The 15772-nt window shown below is 38.4% G+C and overlaps 1 protein-coding gene across 2 annotated transcripts; it reads right to left on the bottom strand.

Annotated features, from left to right (window-relative positions):
• Positions 1-1355: 1355 nt before the first annotated feature.
• Positions 1356-15556, bottom strand: stxbp3 (syntaxin binding protein 3). Of its 2 annotated transcripts, none has more exons than XM_037769667.1 (19): positions 15419-15556; positions 10829-10878; positions 10584-10665; positions 10389-10465; positions 10211-10283; positions 9980-10080; positions 9429-9574; positions 8398-8491; positions 7960-8081; positions 7764-7862; positions 7620-7677; positions 7469-7534; positions 7094-7174; positions 6615-6750; positions 6065-6171; positions 5743-5841; positions 3424-3509; positions 2677-2825; positions 1356-2308 (listed from the first exon to the last, which is right to left on the bottom strand). In XM_037769667.1, the coding sequence occupies exons 1-19, from the start codon at positions 15507-15509 to the stop codon at positions 2205-2207; spliced, it is 1821 nt and encodes a 606-aa protein (XP_037625595.1). In that variant the 5' UTR covers positions 15510-15556; the 3' UTR covers positions 1356-2204. The 2 variants fall into 2 exon arrangements, with proteins under 2 accessions (XP_037625595.1, XP_037625596.1); XM_037769668.1 differs by having other exon boundaries at positions 7960-8078; positions 15419-15555.
• Between the last annotated feature and the right edge of the window lie 216 nt (positions 15557-15772).

The following is a 15772-nucleotide window of genomic DNA, read 5'->3' as shown; positions in this document are numbered from 1 at the left end:
ACACATTCTAAATTAATTCTGGATTCAGAATAAAGTCTGTATTCAAATAATTTTGCTTATAAAATAAGTTTTATTACTACAAGGGTACACAATGATGAATTTAATGTGATTCTGATTTAAAACTCACTGTGTGTCTCTAGTTTAATCACATCTGATGAGCTCTGATATGCTCTCCTTCCCACAAACGCGATACCCTCACAAGTGTCATGTTTGCGTTTTGAAGAATCACAGGAATTCAGATGTATTTGTCCTTTCCTGTGGCTCCACCATGAACGCACACGCAACAAACATAACATAAAACATCACATTTTTGGTGATTTAACTGCCACTATATTTCTAATTCGTATATCATACATATTTGCTTTAAATCCAGGATAGTACTAGTTCAAAGCCACCTTCATGCATTTTATTTAACTTTTACCCAACCAGATAGCAACGTTAGCTTCATTCATTCCTCACCTTTCTTTTGTTGCTATTCAGTTACACCACAAATTGCAGTAAAACATCCTTCCATTCATTTTCTATAAATCCAATCTACTGTATAGTGTTTGTTCCCTTAACTTACAGTACAAAGCCTCCTCACAACTTAAAGATTCAACACCCCTCTCATGTTTTCTCCTTTCAAAACACACAGGAAATATGTACACCTTTCTGTATTGTGCACAGTCCTGAATAACAATCTAAATGCCGTGTAACTAAAGCATAATGCCTGTAGAAGTAGGGCAGATTTGATCTATAACATTCAAGTATCATAATGTCTTTGGTTCACCTATTATTGTCTATTCAACAGGTATGTGTGCACCTGTGGACTTGTCTATTGAGCATGTGGTTTTCTGTTTATAAAAGGGCTTTTTTGTTAGGAATATTAAGTTACTGCTGTTTTGATGGACCATGATGGTTAAGTGCTTTTACCATAATTCTTTCAACAAATTATACACCCTACGCACACATATTGAAAGCATATATATCACAACAACCTGCCTGAGTATGTATAGTTGACTGCAACTATTCAACATTCAACCACTAGATGTCACACCTTGTTAGAAACCTTGAAATGGGAACCAGTTGTAAGATATCTTCCACAGAGATAAACAAAACATTAATTTTGGAACCGTAAACATTTTAAAAATGATTAATTCACAATCATCATTTTTTTAGTTAGAGCGATAGCACCTTTCTAAAAGCTCTGTTGATGTATTATTATTTTTTTCAATTATTCGTCTACATAAAATTTTTATCAATAAGAACTTAAAATATCTAGAATCAGATTTTTAATTCAGGTACCTTTAAGTTCATCATTTTAGCTCCATCTCAAGCCACAACAAGCCAACATTAACTGTAATCACTAGACCAGATTTGAACCACTTCATCCATTTATTAGTCAGTTGTTCAATTCAACAAAAACGTAAATACTCTAAGTTAAAAACACTCTGAAAAATTACATAAAGTGTGACTGAAAAAGTCAGAATGACACAGCAGGGACTCAGTGCTTACATACAGTATATACATTAGCTTTGCGCTACTTTCCACCATCATTCTGTCTCTGAGAGTTTCTCAGAGGTCTTTCAACATGTAACAAAACCAGAAACTTTGTTTATGGACAACGCAACCGCAGATAGGCAGATAAGACATTTTTTTACATGTTTATAGTAGGATGAGGTCAATTCACTTTTAATATGATTTAAATCTGCAACTATTTTGATAATAACTTAATTGGTTTGAGTAATTTTTTAAGAAAAAAAAATCTCTGATTCCGGCTTATTATGACAATAAACTGAATATATTTGAATATCTGAGGACGTCATCTTGGGCTTTGGGAAACACTGATTGACATTTTTCGCCATTTCCTGACATTTTATAGACCAAACAAATAATTGATTAATCAAGAAAATAATCGACAATGAAAACAATCTTTAGTTGCAGCCCTAACATAACTGATCTTTATGATCAAATGTCAATTAGCATACTATAAATGCCATAAGCAGCTCATAATCTTTGTTATTGACCAAGTTAAAAGAGAATTTGCCCTCATGCCTACTGTGAATGTGCACCAGGTATGAAAAGAGTATTAAAACAAAAAGATAAGTATTAAGTAAATTCCCTTCAGTCTTCCATTCAGGAAGTTGAGTTGAGTGCACTGTGCCGAGTGATATGAGATGTGGGGCGGCAGGGGGAAGTTAGGGGAGGTGTTAGTACGAGACCTCTCAGGCGTTGCTCCTCTCCTCTATTGTCAAAGTCTCCACGGGGCCTTTGCTCAGAGCCTTGATGTCATTCAGGAGACCGGTCGGGGTCAAAATGTGAGAAGACCCTGGAAACAAAGTATAATGAACTCTTACGTCCCAAATAAGAGCAAAGACCCTTTCACTGGCTCCAGTAGGTGGTGTAAAACAGCTGGAAACAGACAGTGACTGCGAGCTTACAATTCAGTGGTTGTTTCCAGGCCAAAAGACCAATGGAACTGATTTATCATTTTGCGTCAAACCCACTTTTAGTTTATTTGAATGGCCACAACTCAACAAGTCACCAACTGGATTTAATCAGAACTACAGAAATGTTCCTTGCATAGTCAGTGAGTACAAACTCCACGAGAAATTTAAAGTGACGTTTAAGGGCTGAAAAATGGAAATACTTTATAAGCCCCACATAAATACTGTGTTATCTTGAAAAAATGCTCACCTATGATGATCTCGCAGGATTTTACTGCCTGGGTGACCTCGTAGGCACAGCGCATCTCAGAGAGGCTGATGCCTCCGAGAACAAAAACAATGAGGCGCGAGCCGGACCGGCGTTCGTCCTGATTACTGCCTTTGTGCTTCTGACGGGCACTGTGGAGCAGAGGGTGGAACAACAGACATTTACTGAGACAAAATTTAAAAGAAAAAAATGCACGAGTTGCGTGTCCAAATTGTGGAAGGAAACAGCAAAATCAACATCCTGGCAAGAAAGACATGGAGGGATACCCGATGGATAGATACTCAGAACTAACTCTAGATTCCAAAATCAGACCCAGATCATTCTCCTTAGTGAAACCGGTGCCAGTGACTCTTCACAATCCTTTAAAAACACACCACATTAACAGCTGGAGCTCAAAGTAGTAGCACAAATCATCACTAGAGGGCGCCAACTTATCACCCTCTTACTGTCTGCATCTGTAAAAGAAAATTGAGACCCTCTGTTTGTAAATCATGTCCACTTTGAGGGACATATCACTTTTGAGTAACTGAAGGTATAAAGAAATATAGAAATATTTTGAAGTAGTGTACTAACACATGGAAACAAGGCAAACGTGTTGGCTATCACATAGTCTGATGCAGGAGCTTTTGACATTAAGCTGGTAAATGAGATCAACCAAAAAAAAGCCAAATTGAAGCATCTCCAGCAGCATATATAATTATTTCCAGAAACTATTAAAACCTACTGTACCTGACAGCCCCGGAGCCATTCCAGGCAGCGGGACACTCAGACTGGTGCGGCCACTCTTTGGCGTCCAGTTTGTTCTCCACAGCATCCTGAAAGTAACAGATTTTAAATGTTATCTGTTATTTGTAAAAGTTAAGTCCAATAGAGACCAAATCTTTTTGGGCAAGCCGATATCTTAGACTTGAGTATCGACTTTTGCTTGTATTTATGTAAGGAATCCTACTAACATTATATGCACATAAATCTAGAACCTCTAAGCAATATTAACAGACAACAGCTCAGTTGTCACCTTACTAATGTTATGAGAAGGTCAGAACAGTTATCGTTTGACAGTTAGGGCTATCAATCGATTAAAATATTTAGTTTAAAGTTTGACTTTTCACTTTAATGATGTAACACCATGCAGTCTGTGAAACTACTTCGAAGTAGAAGACCCCTCTGTGACCAAGAACCAAACTCCCAGGTAGGTGTAATCCTTGGACTATGGAAGAAAAACACATCACTACATGACAATTTCTGCTGCTATCTACAAAATGCACGAGTGGATGTCAAAATTAATGCACCTCTCAGTCTCAGAGACTTTAAATTTGAGTTGTGGTTCTAAACTTATAAGGCTCATCGTTTTTGGTACTTAGAGCATGTCACTGAAAAAATACACAGATTTTTTTTTTTTATGAGCAGATTTGTTTCAACCGATTTCAAACCAGACTTTATACTGCCACACATCAACAACAAGACGCTGTAAGAGGAAACTGTTCACCACAGTTTACAGGAAACCAGGTGCGTGGGTGGCGAAGACTGCTCAGAAATGGCTTTTAAGGTAATTACAGGAAAGGGAAGTGAAAAGATGAGGAAAAGACACAAAATAACATATTAGGCTACATATCAGCCTTTCTGGATTATTTTTCTAATCTGATTTGACCTGTTTTTAACAATTAAAATGACGGTACATAAAAACCCCATCTGCAAAAGAAATTCAACACAGACTTAAGATTTTGCTTCTCAAAAGACAATCTCATCTTTATTTGTGGCCAGTTTCCTCAACATGTTACCAAAATGTGGAATTTCAATTCTGTGAAATTACAGAACTGAGATTCAGTAATGTGGTTTTAGAAATAACCTAATTTTTATGACCACAGGGCACTGGAGTAATTCTGCCTCTCAGTTCCCCATCTATTTCTGAGAGCTGGACTGAACAGCAGAGTTTAACAGGCTATATTATCCATATTATCCAACAACAAATGGCCCCAAGAATAGAGACTAATAAGAACTGTGTGTCTCTTTTTACGGTGCAAATGTATACAAGGCAGCAGGTGACAGGGACATCCAATCTCAGTTTTAACACAAAACATCTCACCTCCCCATAATAACTTCTTTTATGGAACACATTTCACATACTGTAAAAGCATTTGAGGCTCCGTTCAGAGGGATGCTGCTGAAACAGAGGGATCATCTCCAGGGATCAACACACAAGTGGTGCATTATTGTGCCTTATAGATGCTGAGATAATGTCTTACACAGCCTATCAGATGACCTGAATCTGATAACCTCCTTTTGTGGTGCTTTCACAGTTCTGTTCATCATTTTTCTCACAAACGCCTTTCAGAGAGGGACTGGGGGAGCGCAGTGACCTAGATCGAGCGGCAAGTTGAACTTTGTAAGAGATAACTGACATTAATGCAGGAGCTTCTTTTCTTTGTCATTCCTATCCTACATCCTATCTATACCCACTTTAAATCACTGCTTCCTAGCTGCACCCAAATCCTTTTCTCTGTGGAGTTATGCTACTTAATTCATTATGGTATCCATAGTTGCTAAACTTCCTGTTAAGGGGAGACACCCCAGGTAAATAGGGTAAAAGATGTAACTAATATATACTGTATATCACTATGAAACTTACCTAGTTGATTACTTACATTAAGACCATTTTTTGTATTACACGTTTTCCTGAAACGTTATGTTTAAATATGCAAATCAGGCATTATCTAATGCAAACTTTTGGTGAATTTAGGAGAAATCTACAGATGCAAATAGACAAAGTATAGTAAGATAAACATCTAAATGTGTATTTTGGATGTTTTCTTTACATTAGACTGAAAGAATGTTATGGAAGCAAAATAGCCCAAAATCTCAAAATTGACCAGTGCATGAAAAACTATGTTTTTTCCTGTCTGGCCTTAAGCAAAGCAAATCCTGCCAGAAAGAGTAAGAACTTTATGTAAATTGGATAAAATAAAGGTGCAAATGCTATGTGATAATGCAGAAATGATAGCTGCCATTACAATACATTATACAATATGGTAATAATCTGCTCTCACTGACCTCCATCACATCCTTTATGACAGGAGTCCATCTGGAAAGGTTGTATGTCTGATCCTGGGAACGATCCCGTCTGGTTGGTTTTCGAGAGAAGAAACTAGGCTGGACACAAAAGTACAAGAAACAGTAAGCAGGATTCAGTTGAGACTGAATGAAAGAACTGAATAGATGAACAAGACAAGAAGAAGATGACACACACAAAAAAAGAAACCCACAATGAAAATTCAAGCTGCAATTTATCATTGTTGATAGTTTTAACCCACTGGTACACTCGTCTACAATCAAAAGCATCAAATCAATCAATCTTTTCCTCTTCTGCACATACCGATGTGATGATAGGGACCCCCAGTTCTTTCCAGTTCAGGATGAACTCTCGCTCTTCCTCGATCTTTACATGCTGGATGAGTTTGCTCAAGTTCTCGTCAGTTGTTCCTGTTTACAGACACAAAACAAACAAACAAACAAACAAACAAACCAGTGTGAAAATCTGGTTATAGTTTATTAGGGCTGCATCTTAGCCTTTATTTGTTGTGAGGGTCTCGGTCAAAAAGGAAAAATGCAGGTTTTAAGCACATTTTATGGTCTTTTTGAGGGAATTATCTATTACTCTTAACTGGCAAATGATATCCATGACATCCCTTGCATCAACTAATGCATAGTCTATGAAATCTTAGGATGAATAGTCACCTGAGAATGTATTTCGGGAAAAACAGTTTATATCCTGACTGACTGATTCTCATTGCCTTGTTGCTTGGTAACTCTGATAGCCTGCCCTGCACTCTGAAAGGTTCCTGGAACTGAATAGCTACAAAGCTAAATACCACTTTACTGAATGCTAATGAACGGACAGTGAAAGGAGACCAAGTTTGGTGTACCGCTGAGGCTGAAGATGTAGAGCAGCACAGCTCTGATCTTGTCGTAGGTGCTGTATTGGTGAAGCAGGACAGGCAGCAGGGTCCTCATAGGATCTTTCACCTTCACCCCCTCCACGTCTGACCCCACGGCAAGGTCCTACACAAAGACAGACCTTTTTTTTAAAAAATCTTTTGTTTAGGCTGGGAATATTGTGAATGTTTGCAACACTTGGAAACTGACCAGTACAACTAACACACTTCTACTTTCTCTTTAGGAGGTGGTCAGAGGATTCAGCTACAGAAGAGTACTCTGGCGCTCATAGGGAGTCAGTGTCATGCTCAAGGGCAGATGACTGCGCTCATGAGGCTTTCTACCTGGAAACGGTTAATCCCTCCTCACTAAACCACGCCCACCCAGCTGACTTGTTCAAGCAAGGCCGAGGGGTATAAATGTTTGGCCCTTGTTGCACCAAAACAGCTGGGAGGAGGCGGAGACAGACCTGTTCAGCTTTGCAGAGTTTCTCCACGTTGTTTGAGAAAAGTTGCATGCAGTCCTCGGCCAACTGCAGATGAATCGTTTTCTAAAATTGAGACAAAGAGAAAAAGTTAAGAACAATATGAACGTGCAATGCAATGTGCAAATATTGTTACTGTAGTTTCAAAAAGGATTTCCTTTAATGAAACACAAAGATATTTATCATAGAGGCCAGAAATTACGGCTTTCTGTTCTGTTTTGCTGCTAAAAAGATGACGTCAGCCCCACATGATAGCAGGCGTTGGAGGCACCACACCCAACCACACCATAATGATCACTTAACTCTATAATTAAAAGACACCACTCCAAAAGCTATTTAACTAATACTGATAACACATACCTCAGTCACATGTTTACGGAATGAGGGCATCTTCTTCATCATCTGGGCCAAATTGCTAATTGAGATCTGGAAAAAAAAATGAAATGTTTGCTCAAGAGATGCATTTTAAATATTAAGATTCAGCACATGAGAAGAGACCACACTACTGTACCTTCCCATCTGGCTGTTTCTTGTTAGCAGACATTTCCTTCACCAACTTGCGGATTTGTCTGTTGTGAGAAAAACAATGGGGTTAGAGTTGAGGTGAGGAAGACAGAAACAGGACATCCCCATTCTTCAGATCTTGCACACTTACTCTGAGACCTCAGCAATGTGCTTGTGCCTCAGCTGCACCCAGAGCATGTCGTCCTCATTCAGCAAGGCCTGCTTCTCGGAGCCATCTTTAGCCTTGTACCTGGCAACAAAAACAACCAGATCATTGGTTTTAGCTATATGGTCTAAATTTTTTAAAATGTGTCTGCCATATGAGCATGGCGATATGGTTGTAGTACTTGTAGGTGTCGTTCTCGACATCAATGAGGTCGTAAGCCATGGCCTGGTAGGTCAGCTCATGCAGGATGGGGGTGACGGGGTCAAAACCTCTCTCCACTATCAGCAGCTGGGCCTGGGTCTTCTTGTGATAGGGGGGAAAATACACAGATAAAAGTTGAAATATAACACCGCATTTGGTTTTACAGTGACATTTGGCCTTTTTCCTCACTTTCTATGACACTGCTTAGCTGCTACTGAGCAACCACCGCAAGCTTTTCCCATTTCAAATTTCTGGTGAAGAGCAACATTATACTAATCTGCTTAAGGCAACGGAGGGAATCTGTTTTCGGTTACAAGCCATCAGTGGAAAATAACACAGTATTTTCAGGTTCACATTTACTCCCTGGGCTAAGAAACTGTTTATTATGTCAACTTTCTTTGTTCAGCAGGTGTCTCACCTTTTTCTTGCCGCTGTCATCCAGCTCGTAGTGTTTAGCCAGTTTGTTGTCCACCAGCTCTGCAAGGGTCTTGGCATTCTCCATGTTGCCGTCTCTAGTTAGGATAGAAATTGTTTTTCCATGAGTTATCACAGTCAAGTTAATACACACCGAGGTGGTACTGATACCAACATTACTTAGAGGCAGCGTACTGTTTTAAAGCTGCAGTTGGGAACCTTTGAGCAAATAAGATAAAAAAATCTTTTTATAAAACTGTTACTACATCCTGACAGTAGTGCATTAGAAAAGAAATCATGCTCCTCTGTTCCCCCCTACTCCACTGCACCCGAACAAAACAACCAATCAGAGCCAAGCAGTCTCTACAGCAGTTGTCAATCACTGCTCGCAAACTCCGATCAAACGGTCAAACTAGGCAGCGCTGATCAAATAAGAATCAATATTCTGTTGCTGTAATGTCTATTTCTAGCCTCAAATGTTTTCAGAAACCTCTTGTAGTGTACTGTTACTTTCTCATCTTACAGCTAAACTGTACAGTTTCGCAAGCAGTGATTGACAGCTGCTGTAGAGACTCCTCGGCTTTGCTTGGCTGTTTTCCTTCGGCGCTGTGAAATCTTGCAAATACCATTAGGAGCACTAGGAGGAGGCGGAGGAACAGATTATCTGTCTCATGCCATACTGTGAGATATAGTGACCGTTTGACTGAGGTTTTGTTTGCCTTTTTGTTTTTGTATTCCTTTTTTTGGTTTATATGGTTTGACTGTTGCTTTTACACAAGTGTATGTGTATATGTTGTATGTATATTGTGTAGAAAATCGTGCACTGCTCTTATTTGGATTCACAACTTAACTTTTAGGTTGGGCTAAGCTACGGCAAGGCGACGGTTGCAACTGTATTTAAGCTTCACTTCTTTTCTGCCGCAGTTAGGTAATGTATTCTAAGGTCTCGGTTCAAGCTTTTCTCATAAAAGGTCTCACTCTGCTTGGGGGCTGAGGTGTGTTGAAGGCTGAGAAACCAAATCTTCTCTGGCTTACTTCTTGTATCTGATGCCCGGGTACTCGTCCAATGTGGCACAGAGTGTGACGAGCTGGTCTGCGAGTGTCTCCAGTGTCTTCTTTTTGTCCTGACTGTTGGGACTGTAGATGCTTTGGAAAGCCCCCGGATTATCACATGTGAACACCTGAAAAGAATTCAACACACCAGGGTAAAGTTTAGTCTCCAATAATTTTTCTGACTCCAGAACTAAATGCCTGAATATTAACAGAAATAAATAAGAACTCTAATTTACTTTGTAAACATCTCAAAACAAGTGAAAACTTTTTTGTTTTTTCAAAATACAGAGAACAACCAGTTACAGTTCCTAAGCCACTGGAAAAATACAAAGTTTGAAAAGTCATGACCTCATAGTTTAAAGCAGGCAACACCCATTAGATTAACTCAAAACGCTGCAAATCTCTTCTTCCCAGTGGCGACATGACACTGAACACTAAGTTTTTTTCCTCCTCAGTTAACAAAAAACATGGATAAAAAGAGGAAATGGAGCATTACAAAAGAACCTAAAAGAACACCCTCCGCAACCACTCACTTGTGCCTCTTGTGGCATGAAGGACATGTTTATTTCCTTACAGACTCGTATGTACTTTGCGCAGTACAGCTTCATGTTGTTGAACAGTTCATCGGGACAATCTGTGAGACCAAAAAGCTTTTAGTTTGTATCTTATCTGTTTAACAAAGAAAAAAATCATCAAAACAACATTTTGATCATGTTGGATAAAAGTTATTGAAGTAGATTAAAGTAGTGATTTAAGTTACTTACAGTCAGTGAAATAAACATATGCTGCTTTATATTTAGGTTTGGGCTTGAAGTCAGCAATAAAGGCATCCACACACTATGAAAAGAAATTTAAGATAACACATCACCAGAATGAAAACTCATTTTGCAGAAATGAAAACTTGAATTTGAATATGATCATTACAGGGTCATAATGGCAAACCTTAGCGGTTGGTGACATGAAGTAGATGGCCTTCATTTCTGGAACAGGCTCTCTGGTTTTGTACAGGTCCTCCACAACTAAAGAAAAAAAAATGTTTGAACAGAGTAGCTACAGACATTCACACACAGACTGCAGTTTGCTCGGTCTATTACTACTATTATGCAAAATGAGTGTTTCACTGTTAAGGAAACCTACTTGTTATTTTCTCTGACATCAGATCGGACATTTTGCAGCATGATGAGAGGAGCTTGGTGGTGAAGGGGTCCAGAATCAATATCTGTGAAGACAATAAGTCGGTAGATTATGTATCACATTGAAATATGATGATAGAAATTAGAATTATATTTTGAGTCACAGTGCATAAGTGGAATAAGTTGGATCCGTTTGGTGGAGTTTGTGCAATCTTAGGACTGTATTGAGTACATGGAGGGCTGTCCTACCTTCCATACTTCAGATTTACTGCAGTCTGTAATGATTGTGTCTTTTATTCCTGTAAGAGACACAGAACATGACTCATGAAATGAAACCAGAAAAAAAGACATACTGTTGTGTTCATGACTACACTGTTTGAGCTGTAGCTTGGTTCTAGTGCAAGAATTACCACCTTGTGGTTGTATGCCTACGCCGACAACCAGTCAAGTTGCAGTTTACATCCATGTCTGTATAAAATTACATCACTTTATCATTTTAACCTATTAGACATTTGTGAAAAATTGTCATAATTAGCATATGAATTCTTGAGTTATGGACAAAAAGGTGTTTTGTGAGGTCACAGTGACCTTGACCTTTGACCACCAAAATCGAATCAGTTCATCCTTGATACAAAGTGGACCAAGAAATTCCCTCCAGGCGTTTCTGAGATATCATGTTCACAAGAATGGACCAGACGGACAACCTGAAAACATAATGGTGTCGCCGGCGCCGAGGCATAACAATCCATTAGTTGCATCAGCCATTGATCAAGTAAACATACATTAGGCTACTTCCAGCCTTGTATAGAATTGTTTGCTGTTGTGTTTCATATCATTTTAGGGCCTTCAAATTTGTAATGGGCATTTGCCATCATTGTTGGTATTTTACCAACTAAATAATCACTGGAAAAATGATGATTAATCAGACCACAGCAGTTTTCATGAATGAAAGTAAACTTGCTATTCTATTATAATAGTGGCTCAGAGGTAGAGCAGGTCGTCTACCAATCGGATGGTTGGTAGGTTGATCCCTGGTTCCTCCAGTCTGTCGAAGTGTCCTTGAGCAAGATACTTAACACCAAATTCCTCCCGAAGGCTGTGCCACCGGTGTGTGAATGAGTATTTAGATTACATCCTGTTGGGCAGGTTGGCACCTTGCATGGCAGAGGCTGTATGTATTGGTGTATGAAGTGGTGAATGCTGACATTTAGTGTGAAGCGTTGTATAAATGCAAATCCATTTACCATTTATTAGACTTGCATGATAAGCCAACAATATTAGAGAGATATGTTTGTGTGTAGTTTGACAAAACAAGTTCTAAGTCATCCCCCCTCGGCACAACACAAAGCACCTGGGTCAGTCCTTCATGCTGGTAGCCATCAGGCTCCACAACCAAGGTTGACCCCCATATGAGAACTATGAGGACTTTAAGAACTTTAAACATGCACTATCTGCGACCATCTTGGACTCTAACCACTGGCGCACTTTACACTTAGTTTACACTATACATCCTATTTACCACTTTATAGACTGCACATGTACATATTACATTTATTTATTGACAGACTGCGCACACACTATGTTCACCCATTCACTCTGTATCTTTTATATCTCTATAATTGTTTTTATCAATTTTGTATACCTTTACCTCTCCTGTGTTTCACTGACACCTGAATTTCCCTCCGGGGATTAATAAAGGTTCATCTTATCTTATCTTATTCTGATGACACGTGTAAAAATGAAGGCAGTTGAAGTGTCTTTGTTGAATTACACCCTATTAGGTACACCTGACGAAAAACTGATGCAGTCTAATAAAACTACACTGCAATACATCCTACTAATGTTCAGTTTTTGTTCAATTCAATAATTCAACTTTAAGTTATTTTTGGAGACTGATTTGTAACGTTAGTGTGTGAAGTTTAACCAACACATCAACAAAAACTGAATATTGTCACCTTCACTACAGAGCTAGGTGAGCTGTTTCCAGCTGATAGACTGGATCTGCTTTAGCTAACTACACGTGTACACACTACAATGGAGTGTAACGTTGTGAATTCCTTGTAAGCTTTTAACCACAGTGAGTCATCTCTGCAACGTCTGACCCATAACCTAACCACAACCAAAGCAGGGAAGTCTATCAGCTGGAAATGGCTAACCTAGCTCTGTAGTGAAGGTTACAATATTCAGTGTTTGTTGATTAAACTTTACACACTAACATTACAAATCAGTCTCCAAAAATAACTTAAAGTTGAATTATTGAATTGAACAAAAACTGAACATTAGTAGGATGTATTGCAGTGTAGTTTTATTAGACTGCATCAGTTTTTCGTCAGGTGTACCTAATACTTTACTTTATACTTTATACTTTATTGTCAGACAGGTCTGAAATTTGTTTTGCATAACAGCAGCTCCGTTTGCAACATCACAGAAAGGACAAAGACAATAAACAAGGATACAAACATTTAAACATTACAATCACAGAAGACAATATTCAGGGCCCTTTAACGCACATTTGATCTGGGATTAGGCTCCATATTTAGTTTAAGGATTGACTGATGCAAAAAAGAGTGCTTCAGTCTAACCTTATTAAATCGTGGAACCCTGTATCTCCGATTCGATGGTAACAGTTGATATTCACTGTTCAAAACATGATTGGGGATAGAGACGATGTTGTTAGCCAGCCTTAAGATGTTGTTATGATAGGCTGATTCATAGAGTTTCTCAAGGGGTTGACCAACAATCTTTGAGCAGATTTTCATTTGTTGGAGCAGTTTTGATAGGGTGTAATTCAACAAAGACACTTCAACTGCCTTGAATTTTACACTCTTTATGTTTCATAAACCACAGTGTCATCAGAATAAGATAAGATAAGATGAACCTTTATTAATCCCCAGAGGGAAATTCAGGTGTCAAAGCAGCAACATCAGCAAACAGAGTGAAACACAGGAGAGGTATAAAGGTTTACAACAATTGTAAAAACAATAATAGAGATATAAAAGACACAGAGTGAATGGGTGAACATAGTGTGTGCAGTCCGTCAATAAATAAATGTAATATGTGCAGTCTATAAAGTGGTATATAGGATGTATAGTGTAAAGTAAGTGTGCCAGTGGTTAGAGTCCAAGAGGGTTGCAGATAGTGCATGTTAAAAGGTAGATAGTGCATGTTAAAAGGTAGATAGTGCATGTTAAAAGGTATATAGTGCATGTTTAAAAGGTAGATAGTGCATGTTAAAAGGTAGATAGTGCATGTTAAAAGGTAGATAGTGCATGTTAAAAGGTATATAGTGCATGTTTAAAAGGTAGATAGTGCATGTTAAAAGGTAGATAGTGCATGTTAAAAGGTAGATAGTGCATGTTTAAAAGGTAGATAATGCATGTTAAAAGGTAGATAGTGCATGTTAAAAGGCATATAGTGCATGTTTAAAAGGTAGATAGTGCATGTTAAAAGGTAGATAGTGCATGTTAAAAGGTAGATAGTGCATGTTAAAAGGTAGATAGTGCATGTTAAAAGGTAGATAGTGCATGTTAAAAGGTATATAGTGCATGTTTAAAGGCAGATAGTGCATGTTTAAAGGCATATAGTGCATGTTTAAAAGGTAGATAATGCATGTTAAAAGGTAGATAGTGCATGTTAAAAGGCATATAGTGCATGTTAAAAGGTAGATAGTGCATGTTAAAAGGCATATAGTGCATGTTTAAAAGGTAGATAATGCATGTTAAAAGGTAGATAATGCATGTTAAAAGGTAGATAATGCATGTTAAAAGGTAGATAATGCATGTTAAAAGGTAGATAGTGCATGTTTAAAGGCATATAGTGCATGTTTAAAGGCATATAGTGCATGTTAAAAGGCATATAGTGCATGTTTAAAAGGTAGATAATGCATGTTAAAAGGTAGATAATGCATGTTAAAAGGTAGATAATGCATGTTAAAAGGTAGATAATGCATGTTTAAAGGCATATAGTGCATGTTTAAAGGTATATAGTGCATGTTAAAAGGTATATAGTGCATGTTTAAAGGTATATAGTGCATGTTTAAAGGTATATAGTGCATGTTAAAAGGTATATAGTGCATGTTTAAAAGGTATATAGTGCATGTTAAAAGGTAGATAGTGCATGTTAAAAGGTAGATAGTGCATGTTAAAAGGTAGATAGTGCATGTTAAAAGGTAGATAGTGCATGTTAAAAGGTAGATAGTGCATGTTTAAAGGTATATAGTGCATGTTAAAAGGTATATAGTGCATGTTTAAAAGGTAGATAGTGCATGTTAAAAGGTAGATAGTGCATGTTAAAAGGTAGATAGTGCATGTTAAAAGGTAGATAGTGCATGTTAAAAGGCATATAGTGCATGTTTAAAGTTCTTGAAACACAGGAGATGTAAAGGTAACCTAACCACAACCAAGGATGGCAGCGCTGCAGGAAACACACGGAGGGAAAACAGACTTTAGGTTTGTGTCTTATTAACTTGTCTTAGGCTACTTGTTGTGTTAACTACAGTTAGCCTGCTGATGATATGAGGTGGGGCTCACAAGGCGACACAAAGCGACTCCTACTCTCTTCAAAAAGTGGGGTAAACGAGTCCCTGTCAGTTAAGTCATGATAAACAACTGCAAAACAAAGTGTTAAACCAAAGTCTAGTCTGCTGTTAAACCAAAGTGTCAGTAAACTTCCGCTGCGGTTCACCAGCAGAATGAAGCTGTCTCTCCCAGAGGCACAAAGAGAGGAGAAACAGCTGTTATAGAAGCAGCACCGACACGTATTATCAGCCCCTTTACGTTATGAAAGCTAGCGCTGCTTCACATGTACAGTTAAACCATCTGCAGCTGAGGTTGAACTTACTTTTCCAGACTATTCTCTTCAGCCCGTGATCTGAGCCTGCTGCCATCTTGTTATCTGTTATTTCTCTGCGCCTCTTCCGGTCCCGTGTCATCCCTCTCTGACGTCATCAAGAGTGCGACGGAGCAGTGTTGTAGTTTTTTAATGTTTTTTTTTTAATCAGCACAGTGGTGGAAGGTTTTTTTTTTTTTTTTTTTTTTTATTGAAGATTATTCATTTATAAACATTAAAGGGACTATTTGTAAGATTCAGAAATGCTGCTTAACAGCGACACCTGTGGCCTTGAAATCAACGAAAGTCAGCGTCGAGCTCGCGCTATATAGACATGAACGAGCATCGCTCAAAACAGTGAGGCGA

The sequence above is a fragment of the Sebastes umbrosus genome, chromosome 5, assembly GCF_015220745.1.
Source record: "Sebastes umbrosus isolate fSebUmb1 chromosome 5, fSebUmb1.pri, whole genome shotgun sequence".
NCBI classification, from domain to species: domain Eukaryota; kingdom Metazoa; phylum Chordata; class Actinopteri; order Perciformes; family Sebastidae; genus Sebastes; species Sebastes umbrosus.
Note: the sequence above shows the minus strand (reverse complement) of the source record. Positions and strands in the feature narration are given on the sequence as shown.